General features: G+C 40.1%; 1 protein-coding gene and 1 long non-coding RNA gene across 4 annotated transcripts in view; both read right to left on the minus strand.

Annotated features, from left to right (window-relative positions):
- Window positions 1-8,161, minus strand: part of LOC118989875 (carbonic anhydrase 13) — a 41,438-nt gene extending 33,277 nt beyond the window's left edge. The window contains exons 1-2 of one of the 3 annotated variants that reach the window (XM_037050220.1): window positions 8,111-8,161; window positions 711-908 (exon numbers count right to left, since the gene is read on the minus strand). In XM_037050220.1, the coding sequence (XP_036906115.1) occupies window positions 711-908; window positions 8,111-8,150 (238 nt within the window). In that variant the 5' untranslated portion in view covers window positions 8,151-8,161. Of the gene's footprint in view, window positions 1-710; window positions 909-5,647; window positions 5,946-8,110 lie in introns of those variants that run through there. The other 2 variants (XM_037050221.1, XM_037050219.1) reach the window with 2 other exon arrangements.
- Window positions 8,162-9,196: 1,035 nt separating this feature from the next.
- Window positions 9,197-12,975, minus strand: LOC118989877 (uncharacterized). The gene is made up of 3 exons (XR_005067115.1): window positions 12,656-12,975; window positions 10,401-10,582; window positions 9,197-9,824 (listed from the first exon to the last, which is right to left on the minus strand). It is a non-coding gene; the product is annotated as an uncharacterized LOC118989877 (long non-coding RNA).
- Window positions 12,976-13,022: the final 47 nt, after the last annotated feature.

The raw sequence follows: 13,022 nt of genomic DNA on the forward strand, positions 1-13,022 counted from the left end.
TCTTTCCTTGTGCATTTTTGCAATGCTTTGAATAATATGAATCACTTTTACAATTTTGACAAGTATGAGGAAGAAATTTTATGGGCTTATAATTTTTACAATATAGCATTACATAAATATAGAAAATATTTATGTAATTATTAAACCAAAGCTGAGCTTAGTAAGTAAATACTTTCTTCCATTTAAGAATTTAAAATTTGGGGGTGGGGCAGGGCAGGGGATATAAAACAGAAAACTGTACTTGAATAAGAATTAAATTAAAAAAAAGAATTTAAAATTTTTAACTATATGTGTCATTAGTAGAGCAAATATAGTGTCATCCTATTATTAAACTAAAAGTAATTTGTGAGAAGCCTTAAATATTATTCTCTCTAATCTCTCTCATCTTACTTTTAAACTCTATACCATCTATTTATCTGGACTACAGTTGCGCTTGATGAAGGACTAATTATTCATTTTAAAGAAACACTCTTTTCTACTTCATTTAGCTAATTTGTTATATATAAATAATACTAAAGTTTTATTTGGTCAGCCCATTATTTATTGACAGTGTGAAAGACACTGTCCCATGAACTTCAAACAGAACTTTTATTACAAGTTCCAGCAAAGTATTAACACGGCCATACAATGCATAGGTATTTCAAATATGAGAGAAAAGAAGGTACCATCCAATCATCCAAGCTCCTCATTTCTCCCCCCAAAAAGCCAACCTGATTTGTCCTCCGTGTCATCAAAGTCAACGTTGAAGGAATGACCACTGTTACTGATGATTTTTGCTGAGCTTGCATCATACTTGATACAAAGTGGTTGGAGGGAAGAGTCATACTTCACTTCCTTGGTTTTAATCTCAATTGGAGATTGCTGGTCCCCATCAGCTATAGGGAAAAGCTCATTCCAGTGAACAGGACCTTGAATACAGGGGACCAAAAGAAAAGAACTAAACAAGTGATTTCATTCAACAGGTACTTGTTGTACGCAATGCATTGTGCCTGAGATTGAAGAGAGAATGATTAATAAAATAAGGTTTTCATCTTCAAGACCTTCACATTTTATTGTGTGTTGATGTTTTTAAAAGACTAGTTGCTCTTATTATAGGTATGGAAACTTCCTAGTTTACCTTCATTCATTTTCAGAATTAAATAAACCCTTGCAGACAAAAGAGCAACTAGTATACTTTATAAGATACTTTCCAAAGGTACTGTTCTACCAAACTAAAAACAACAGCACAATTCTTCACTGAGAACAATGAGGTTCAGTCTCAGCTCCATGAATGAGCTGTGGTACCTGCAGAGCTCACCAAGTTTATGAATAAGCACAGAGAAGGTGAGTTCTTAAGAATGCCTCCTTCTTTCTTCCATCACTTGGTGGTATCTTCAGGTGTCACCCAGCCCTTACTCAATGACCTGTGATGTGCAACAGGCAATATGTAAATTCTCACACGGAATAATCCAATACCATGGCTGCACCATGTTAGGAAATATAGTATTGTAGATGATCTGCAGTACAGTCAGGTAATTTATTATTCTTTTTCTACATTGCAGGATGTCCTTCCGTGGTTATTTTGCCAATGCTACATTTGAATTTCAAAACACAGGACAATGGTCACCCTGATCCTCTACTCAAAGGCCAAAACTGCATCAAGTTCCCAAAGCAGACATGTTTGATAAATCAATGTGAACCAATAGGCCAACAATTCCCTTGTCTAGTCTGCATTTCTCTGGGAGACTCAGTGTGAGTTCTACCTTTCAGAACCAACAGCAAGGTGGCCGCTTTAAGTAAGCTCCAGGTCCATGGACAGAGCCTCATCACTTCCAGGTCAGAGGTTATTGTCTCCTCTACTGATCTGTAGCCAACACACCACAAGCTAAGAAAAGCTCAGGGCCACTGACTAAGCTCTTCCCTAATCACCAGCCAACTCACCTGGTTTCTCCAAAATCCAAATGCTTGTAAAAATGATACAGCGTGACAATTAGCTAAACATTGGGGACTAACAACACAAATATTTTTAGAAGATGAGCTTAAGAATAATATTTCATGAAAGGTAAAAATGTCACAATTAGTAACAACTTTGATCTCTAAATCTCATGTCCCTGATTACTCATTTTGGCAAAAAAGGAAGCATAAATGTCTTCCTTTACATAAGCTTCAGGTACAAAGCATCCCGACATAAATACACACCCACACACACAACTCAAAAGTTGTTCTCTCACAAATCTGACATTCTGGACTTCAAGGCAACTTGAACATTGGAAGTTCTTGCTTACAACTTACTACAGAAAAAGAATTGCTATTTCTTATTTATTAAGTATTCTCATATGCCTTTCTAGTACTCTCAGTGTATACAATCTAGTCTTTTTTTAAAAAAAGATTTTATTTATTTTTTGAGAGAAGGGAAGGGAAAGAGAGAGGGAGAGAAACATCAATGTGTGGTTGCCTCTCATGTGCGCCCCTCTGTGGGGACCCAGACATGTGCTCTAGCCTGGGAATTGAATCAGCAACCCTTTGGTTTGCAGGCCTGTGCTCAGTCCACTGAGCTATACTAGCCAGGGCTAGTCCTTTTTTTTTTTAATGTTCAAGTTTTCTATTTCATAGCCATCAAGTATGACTTAACATAGAGAGAATTAGATTTCAAATATGCAATGCATGTGTCACAACATGTTGTTGACTTTTTTCCAATCAGGGAACAGTTTTTTCCTCCTCCTAATTACTTTACTCTCCTCTTTCCAGTTCTTTATAACCAGAACCATTTTGAAATACTCAATTTTAAATATTAACTATGAGGGTAAGTTCATTTCTCTGCCTTTTAAGAGGCCCCTTCTTAAAAAGTTTTTCAAAACCTTCAACTTTAAAAACATTTAAACATGGTTCTTAAAAAGAGATATATGAGGTCTGTCCAGAAGGTATCCAGCCATGTAATATGAAAAATAGAGACATTTACTGAAGAAGATACAGGAAACAAGAAACATTGTACATAGGGCAATGTCACCTCAGTTCCCTTCAAAGTAGGCACCTTGGAGCCTCACACAGTTCTCCCAGTCAACATCAGCTGCTCCATCTATTTTCATGAATCTCACCAAAGGTCTGAAATCTCTTCCCATTCAAAGCTGATTTTGGCTCTGGGAAAAGCCAGAAGTCACAAGACCCAAAATCTGGGCTGAGTCTCCCAGATGATTTGATGTTTCACCAAAAACTGTGCAAGTGATGTGATTCATGAGTAGGCACATTGTCATGATGAAGCTGCCCATAGCTGCAGCATACTGAACCATCAAAATAGTTTCTGTGGAGAAATGTTCAAGTTTAACACAAAATTTGATGCAGATTCATTGCTCTACTTGCTCAGTCATTTCGAATGTGATGGCCACACAGTACACATACTCACTCAGTACACATACTTCACTGACTAGTACAGTGAAGCTGCCATTGATCACACATGCACATTCCAGCATTCCAGGCCATTCTCCATGGTTGCCAGGTTACACTGATATCCCAGAAACTATTCTCATTATATTAACAATGGTTGGACATTTTCTGGACAGACCTCATATGTTGTTTCTTCCTTTGGTTCTGGAGCTTTTGAATATCCATAGTGATACATAGTTTTCAGTAACTGTCACACTTTCTAAACCAAGCCAATGAATGTATCTAAGTTTAGTGGAAGATATTCTAAGTTGTTTGTGGAGGTGGTTGCCCCCTTCCAAGGCCTCATGTCATCTGTTCATTCATGGCCTTTGCCAATCTAAGCAGAAAAGAACATCAGATCCACTAGCCAGGGTGCATAACTTCCAGCAGGATTTTTGGCACAGTTGAGCCTTCAGAGTGATATTGCTTCTAAAGCAGGGAATGGCCCAACAATTCATAGAGAACTATGAAATCAGTCTTTGCTCATGGCTTTCCTGAAAAGGATTTTTAAACTTTCTAAAGACAGCTTCAATGTTTTCTAACTTACTAGAAAGTAATCAATTCTCATTCATCAAAAAATAATTTTTCCTAACCATAATTACTATTGTTACATAGTAACTATTAATTAATAATACAACCCTAGCCAGGTGGTTCAGTTGGTTGGAGTGTTGTCCAAAAGATTACAGGTTCCATTCCTGGTTATGGCACATACCTAGGTTGTACCATGCAATTCCTGGTTGGGGTGGGTATGGGAGGCAAGTGATCCTTGTTTTTCTCTCACATTGATGTTTCTCTGTCCCTGACCATTTCTCTCCCTCTCCCACTCTCTCCCCCTCCTCTCTCTTTAAAAATCAATAAACATATCCTAGGGTGAAGATTAAAAAGATAATAATATAAATTTTTCCAATGGAAAGGAAAATTTTTAAAAATTAAACGTAAATTAGAAATCAGCAAAATATAAAATTATAATTGTAGGCTTCATCAAAAAGTAATCTACCCAAATTATTTGTTTCATTTTTAAAGTCTTAAATTTTACCTGCTGCTATGTTTAATTAGCAAGTTAATCATAACTTCAAAAGGCTAAAGTTAGAAGTGAAACTTTTCTGCCTTGGTCAGCGTAGCTCTGGAACTAAAGGGTTGTGGATTTTGATACTCAGCACATCCCTGGGTTGTGGGGTTCCTTCCCTGGCCCAGGTGTGTATAAGAGGCAACCAGTGGATGTTTCTCTCTCTCCCTTGCTCTGTCTGTAAAAAAGCAATGAGAAAAAATGTCCTCTGGTGAAGTTAATAAAAAAGGGGGAAATTTTATTTTCTGTGTGAAAGTTTTTATAAAACTATACTATAGAGTACTGTTCAATAATATACATATTAGTCAAAAAATATTATTATCACTATTATTCCTAGGACTAATTTTGAAAGCGATTCACTATAAGGCTTTTATCAGTTTAGTTCCAATAAATGTATTTGAAACAATAAGTTTAGTCCAATTTAATATAAAAATAAGAAAATGTTTTACTTTTACTTCACCTCCTTTGATAGTTTAAAATAGATAAGATGAAAAGTATTGTACATGCCTAATTACTGCTGCACCCATCAGTAAATGCACTTTGCCCATGTGTTCTAATTTCAGTAACACTTTGCTGATCCTCAGTGTTCACAGGGTATGTGCCAAAGGAGAGAAGGGGAAGACTGGAAGGAGCCTGAACTCCACCTTTACCTTCCAGAAAGAATCTAAGCCTGAGTTTGAGCCAAGTAGGGACTCAGGGAGGTGGCAAGTGTCATAGTTATTCAGAAACCAACAGTCTTGGGATTGCCAAGAAGGCAGCCTGAATATTCAGAAATGCAATTCAAGTTATTCAAATTTCTTAAATATATTTCCCCGTGTTTTCCATTATTTGTTTTCCCGGAGTGAATAATGAGCTTAGAAGACTGAAAGGAAAGTTGTCTTCGAGTCATTAAAGTGTGTCCTCAGACCACCTTTAACTCATAGGTGCTGTCACTAGGGCAAGCCCCACCCCCCCACCGTCCGCTTCCAAAGGGCAGTGCACAGACCAAGGTAAAGTTTGGGGTCTGGGAGCCCCCGGCAGGCTGCCAACCCAGTACCAACACCCCAAGAGCCACCCCTGCACAAGATCCGCGAGGGCCTCAGGGCAGGGGAGCCTGGTGTTCAGGGGACCGCGTGCGCTAAGTAGGACTCCCAGCCCCCGAACCACCCCCTCCCCAGGCCCGTCTGTCGGAGGGGCGCTCACCGTTGTGCTCTGCATACCCCCAGCTGAGCCGCGCCATGGTCCTAGCAGGAGGGTGGAAGGGCGGGATAGCAGGGAGCTTGGGCGGAGCGGCAGAAGTGGGGGTGGTGTGCATACTTGGCCTGTAGCCAGAGGGGTGCTCGGTCTGCCGCCAGAGGACACAAGCAGGGTTGGCTGAGTCAGGGGACTGGGTCCCCTGCTGTTCTGAACCCAGAAAAAGGTGGGTGGTGGGGAGGGGAAGAGGGAAGGAGGAAAAAGGCTCCACGGTCTTCCCGCCTGCTGCAAGAGTCCCAGGAGAAGGAAGAGCTGCCTGTAGGCTGTCCCAGATAGTGAATCACCGGAGGTGGCCCTGGCAGGGGGGCGGGGTGTTCAAGCCCAGAACAACCAGGACGGTGGCAAAGCCCTGGTCAGGCGAGCGTGTTTATTCACATTTTACACGACGTCTTCCCAGCATCTGCTATGGAATATACTCCAAACGCCAGTCAGAAGAACTCAGTGACTGTTCTTGGCCCGCAGAAAGCAGGGCGCCTGCAGGTCCCTCCCACACCCACATCCCCGCTGGCTCTCTGTCATCCTCTGCATACTGTGGCTGGGTGCCCAATTCTGCTGTCTTTTGCATCCCACAGGAGTAGGGTGTTCAACCCTCTCCTGGATGCTCAGTGGCCTTGCTGCCCTGGACTGAAGTGAATTTTCTGTTTTGGAAGGGTGGCTCTGCTGAACTTCCAGTGAACAAAAGACACAGTGTGATCCACTGAGATTATAATTACTATCCCAGAGACTAAGGCTTTGAGTTTGGTCCCTTTGAAATTTCAGATTGAACTCTGCAGTGCTTTTTATTAATAAACTAGTGCAAAGGACTTCTTGATGGCATGGACCCTCCTCTAGGAGGGAAGAGTGGCTGTTTAAATAACATCTTTCCTCCTGAAGGGAAGACAGCATGGGAAGAATGCTATCTCGGTGGTTTCTTAGAAAACAAAACATACTTTTTCTATGACCCAAAGCTGTTTATAGCAGCTTTGTTCATAATTGCCAAATCTTGGAAGCACCCAAGATATCCATCAGTAGGTGAATGGATGATTAAACTGTGGTTCATCAAGGCAGTGGAATATTATTTAGCACTAAAAATGAGCTATCAAGCCATGAAAAGACACAGAGGCACATTTAATGCATATTGCTAATTGGAAGAAGCCAATCTGAAAAGGCAACACACTGTATGATTTCAACCATGTGACATTCTGGAAAGGGCAAAACTATGGAGACAGTAAAGAGATCAGTGGTTGTCAAGGGCTGGGGAGATAGGGGACAAATAGAGCACAGAGGATTATAGGACAGTGAAAATAATCTCTATGATTCTATAATGATGGATGCATGTCATTATGCATCTTTCCAAACCCACAGAATGTACAGCACCAAAAAGGAACCTAAGGTAAGCTATGAACTTGGGGTGATAATAAGATGTCAATGTAGGTTCATCATTCATAACAAATGTACCCTTTGGTGGGAGGAGTTAATAATGGAGGAAGCTATGCATTCATAGGGGCAGGGGTTATATGGGGAATCTCTGTACTTTCTTCTCAATATTTCTATGAACCTAAAGTTATTCTTAAAACATAAAGTCTTAAAAAAAGGTAAACTCACAAAAAACTAACAGTCATGTAAAATATACAACACCCGCACAGGAGCTAGATTATAGGAAGTCCCATACCAAATTTGGGATCATTCAGCCATCAAAAAGAATAATTATAGTAGACTACAATATCCTTCCCCCCAAAATATCCATGAGTCCAGAGAGAGAGAGAGTGAGAGAATCCTTCTTTATGAGAGAATGCCAGCTATTGGATACAGATGAAATGATCAATTTTTAAAACAATAATTTTTGCAAGGCTAATGTAATATCTGGTTCAGGCAATGGTCAGTCATGGGAGTTAAAATTTCTGGACAAAAGGTTATAGGCAGACAGGATATTTACATAGTCTAGGATTCAGAGATAAAATATACATAAAAACCAAACACTATGTGTGATTCTCAGTTAAGTCCTACACTGATGAGGAGGGTGGAGGGAAGCTAAAATAGATGCTTTGGGTCAACTGGAGAAATGTTGACATGGACAGCATGTAGATGGCCTCATTGAATTGATGATAATTTTTGTAGGTACAGTGATGTGCTGGGGAGACTGTAGAAGATGAATGCCGAAGCCATCAGGCTGAAGTACCCTGGTGCCTGCAACTGACTCACACATGTCTTAGTCAGTAACTGATGGATCCAACTGAAGGATATGTGGATATTCAAGAAATTATTTTTACAATTTTTCTGTACATATTAAATTTTTTCAAAAAAATTGGAGTCAGTTAACCCATTAACTTGCTAAATAGCCCTTCATAACTATTTGTGGGTTTCCTTCTTAAAAAAGAGCTGTTTCCAGATTCACAACCATCAGGTACAAACAAGTAAAAGACTAACACTGACCAGTGAGCCCAGAATTCCTGACCAAGGCCACAGTCATCATCTCCACTTTACTCTTGAACCAACTGGATCCAGCCCGACTTCTGTGCAGCAAACAGGCTTAATCAGCTCTTGAAAACATCAGATACTGTATGTTATAAGTTGCACTCATAAGTTATAACCTTTTGACATATAAACATTTAATGAAGTGTAGTAATATAGTTAGGGAAAAATCAAAGTGATGTTGATACTGAATGAATTGATACTGTTTTATTAGAGCATATGCACAGGCTCCCTGAGGTGCACACTTTCCCCAAGCACTTCTTTTGGAAAGCCTAAATGTGAACCCAAGTGGCTATTTTCACCTGATTTTACCAAGCAGAAAAAATAGCTGAGCAAGATTCCTCCGTTACCCAGACAGGCCAGCCACACAGTGGGACATAGTGCCAGTCTGCAGAGTCCCAAGTCCAAGGTGCTCTCCAGTAGTGCCTGTTTCTTGCTTTTATTGCATCCTGTGGTTTGCACAGCTTGGACTTATTAACCACAGGAATGTCTTATCATTTGCTGTCTTGGGAAGGATGTTGACTTTATGGAGGTGACATACGGAATTTCTATTATTTTACCTCCCTATTCTTCAGGTTACCCTACCGTGTGGGTGCATAATGCAAGCTACCCAGGAGAGATCTCACTGAGAGACTGCACAGAGGCCCAAGGGGCTAAAGGACTTGCTCAATGACCCAGGTTTCCTGTCTGAAGAATTCTCTGACCAGAATTGAAAGGGTAACTCCAGTGAATCACGGCTCAAGACACTTCTTAGATTCCAGTTTTAGAAACTGGAGGCAAACATTTTGTCATTTATTGTCAGACAAGAATACATTCACTGCTAAAACCCTACAGTGTACATTTCTATTCTGTTTCTTCTCATACAGTTTTTAAATAATTTGTCCATATCCTATTTTTAATGCTTCATATCTTATTTGAGCATAACACAAAAGTAAAGTATAAAAAAGAAAGGGAGAGAGATAAGATTATTTAAAAGGAAGTGAAGTTGTATAGACACTGGATCAATGTTGAAAAGCCCTGATAATTCAGGCCAAAATAATCCAGCTGTCAAAGAATTTAGTTAACTATTCCTTGGATTCAATAAATAAGTCAGCATTATTCTATCGCTATATTGTAAATGTTCATAACCTTACATCATATTCCCAGACATGCTCCCTACAAAGCTTTATGTAAAATGGTGTACATCATAATGAAGTTATAACAGGAAAAAAATCTAAAAACAGAAATGCAAATGATAAGAATTGAAATAACTTATTATATATAAAAAAGATGTAATTTTAGAAAGACATGATATATTGCATTTAAAAGTATACTTGTTTGTGCTTATATTTATACATTTTTATCTACAGATAGTTCTCATTTTTCATTAACAACATAGTTTATTTGCATAGAAAAAAGGGCTGCAAAGAAATCTATTTTTAAAAATCTGAGTGATGGAATTCCTTCATTGTTCAAAAATATTTGTTGAGTTCTCTTTATGTGCTGGCACTGTTTCCAGCACAGGGGATGGAGCAGCTGCACAGACAGCCCCTTGTGGCATCTCCTTCCTCCCTGAATTGGACCGGCAAAGTGACAGTGTGTGACTTCGGAGTCCAAGTCACAAGAGACACTGTCTTTCTCTCTTGGATCCTCAGTCTGGGGGCTGTCAGCTTCTGTGTCATAAGGACAGTCAGACCTGCAGAAAGATTCTCCTAAAAGAAGTCAGGTACCTGGTAGTGGCCGGTGCCTGTGGCAGCCCTGAGCAATGTGCTTGGCTAGCCAAGCCCATCCCCAGCTGAGCCATGAGGCGACTGCAACTCAGCCAACATCCAACTGAAACCTCATGAAAGACCTGAACCAGACCCATCCAGACAAGCCCCTTCCCAAGTCCATCCCCACAGAAATCATGAGATAATAAATGATGACTGTTGTTTCGAGCAACTCAGTTTTTGAGTGATTTGTTACACTTTAGAAAATAAATACAGCAGAAAACAAAACCAGATAGAAAATGTCTGCCTTTATGGAGCTTACATTCTGGCAGAAGACAGATAATAAGCAAAATACATAAACTATATGTGATATGATAATAATGGCATAGCAGGACGGCAGGTAGGGGAGTAGAAGAACCTCTGATTTTACAGAGGTAGTCATGAAGCCCTCTCTGAAAAGATGCCTTTTTAAATAAGATCTGAGAGGTCAGGGAGAAGCCTAGCAGATACTTAGGGGCAAATACCCTGGCAGATGGTCCAGAGAAGCAGGAACACACACCTACCATGATTAGACGACAGTGAGAAAGCAGTGGGGGTTGGTGCATACAGAGGGGGCCACAGAGCGACTGCAGGCTCTTGTAAGTGCTTGGTTTTTATTCTGAGTAATGTGGGAACATCGGAAGTTTGGAGCTGTTGAATGACATGACCTGATCACCACTGCAGCAGGACTCCTCTGGCAGTTGGGCTGGGTACAGATGAAAGCAAGGGAACCAGTTAGGAAGCTGTTAGAACAATCTGAGTCAGACAAAGAAAATGGTGAGCTAGATAAGAAGCCAGTTATGGCTGGTGGTGCATTTCTTCTTTATGCTTTTTTGAATTTCCAAATTTCTAAATGACTCTCCATGACTTTTATAATACAAAAAGAGAAAAAGAAGTTTTTAAGGAGCTACATGTTTGTTTTTGGTTGTATTTAATCATACTGTACACTTCCATATAATTCTTAGCAAAACTTCAACACAACAGGGTTCTAAAACACCACAGAGGGTCAAAACCTGTCGACTTTGGCCTGTGAAAACTAACAATTTTAACTGAAAAACAAAATCACTGTTGAGCTTTAGAAAGTTTTAATGTTTACTTATCAACTAAACTTGATAATTACAAAGCAAGCATCATTTTTTTCTTTAAATACTGCTGAAATTTAGAGTGTCAAATCCTAATTTAATCACACATTTCCTTTGCCCTTGCCGATCTTCTGGGTTTTAAACATGTACCTGCTGCTTCACAATTCCTGTTCTTTTTAACCATTACTTTAATTTTAACCAAGCATCATAAAAAATATGAAAGAACTTTATGTACTCTTTAAATATTTTTATGGTCTTTCTGATATGTATTTATGGTCTTTCTGATATGTATTCCAGAGGATATAAACTTTAGTCAAGAGATACAATGTTCCCAACCTTCAGCTATTGCATAAGTCCTTGGTGACTGTCATTAGTTCAGATTCTGGATTTCTAGGTATTTGACCAGGAGATTACTCTGGATAAAATCTGCTTCTTTAAATTGAAAACATATTTGTGGAGCACCAATTGCTTCAAAGAACAGAGATAAAAAGAGGTGTTCCTCTAGGTATTTTAGAGTTGTTTTCTATGGACAGGCTCCAGTCCCCACTTCTTACATATCAGAGGATTTTCTATTATTGAGGAAATGTTATGTCACAACTCCATGCACTGGATTTACAGAACCCTGGGTGGGATACAAACGTGACATAGTAAAAGACCTGGCAGACTGCATGGATGATTGCAGATAAGCAGACATACAAGTCATATGACACTTGAATTATAGAAAACGCAGAGTGATTCCAACTCGTGGCTATTGCAAATAGCACTGCTATGAACATAGGGTGCATAAGTTCTTTTGAGTGAATTAAAAAACTGTGGTACATTTACATAATGCAGTATGCTCTGCAGCAGAAAGAAGGAATTCCTACTTTTTGTGACAGCATGGATGGAATTAAAGATTATCATGTTAAGTGAAACAAGCCAGTCAGTGATAGACAAATACCATATGATCTCACTTATAAGAGGAATCTAATGAAAAAAATAAAATAATAGGCAAAATAGAACCAGAGGCATAGAATCACAGAATAGACAGATGGAGGTAAGAGGGGAGGAGGGAGGGTGGGGGGCTGTTTGAAAGAAGGTGAAGGATTAGTCAATGAACATATATGAAAGACTCATGGACATGGACAATGGGGTGGGAATTGACTGTAGAAGTGGTGGGGCAGGCTGGGCAGAAGGGGACTGAGGGGAAAACAATTGGAACTGTAAAGCAGTAAAAAAAAAAAAAAAGAAAGAAAGAAAACACAGAGTGAACAGCTAACACCTGAGACCTGTATCCTGCAGAAACAAGTGGAGGCATCCAGGGATTGAATTTTTATGGGCATGTTATTCAGATGCCCGGCAACCTGGGAAGATGGCGGGTTCTTACCCTAACAAAGTGTCTTACCTTTTCTTTCCAAGCCAGTGTTTTCAAAACAGGGAATAAAGAAGGTGCTGTAAGGGTTTTTGAAATTCAGGGAAAATTTAGGTGAAAGAAACTGCAACATTCTTGTGCTGGGCAGTTAGCTGTACCCGGGGCAGGTGGTTGTCTCTTCCTGGAACACAATGGCCTGGATGCCTCCACTTGTTCCCCAGATGGTAATCTCTAGCAGTACCCCAGGAAGTCGGCTGTATCTCTCGGGAGCGGGGGGCCTTTTCTACAGTTCCTTAAACAATAGCTTTAACATATGCATTACCTCTTAGACTTATTAACTATTTACCTTAAACTAAAATTGTCCAATTCTCGAGTCCCCTATCATTTCCTCTTCATTTTTGAAACTCCCTGATACTCATTTGACATCTTCACAAGGCCCTGCGCCCCACGGCTACTCCACACACTGCTCTGAAGCAAGAAAACAACCCGGAAAAAAACACCTTGACTCCTCGCATGTGGACACCGCCTGGGGTATGCGGAGCCCCTCCTGGGAGGGAAAGCATAGCCGGAGCAGGGGCCCAGACCACAGCTACGGTGAAGTCTCTCGAAGTAGGTGACGAACGAATACGCATTTCTTACGCGAAGGCCTGGGACGCTCGGGGCAAGACTTCCTGTGATGGGCGGGCATTCAGTTTGGGGGCGGGGTTACTGTG

This window comes from Sturnira hondurensis, unplaced genomic scaffold (genome assembly GCF_014824575.4).
Source record: "Sturnira hondurensis isolate 20B ecotype Veracruz unplaced genomic scaffold, ASM1482457v3 Scaffold0006571, whole genome shotgun sequence".
Taxonomy (NCBI): domain Eukaryota; kingdom Metazoa; phylum Chordata; class Mammalia; order Chiroptera; family Phyllostomidae; genus Sturnira; species Sturnira hondurensis.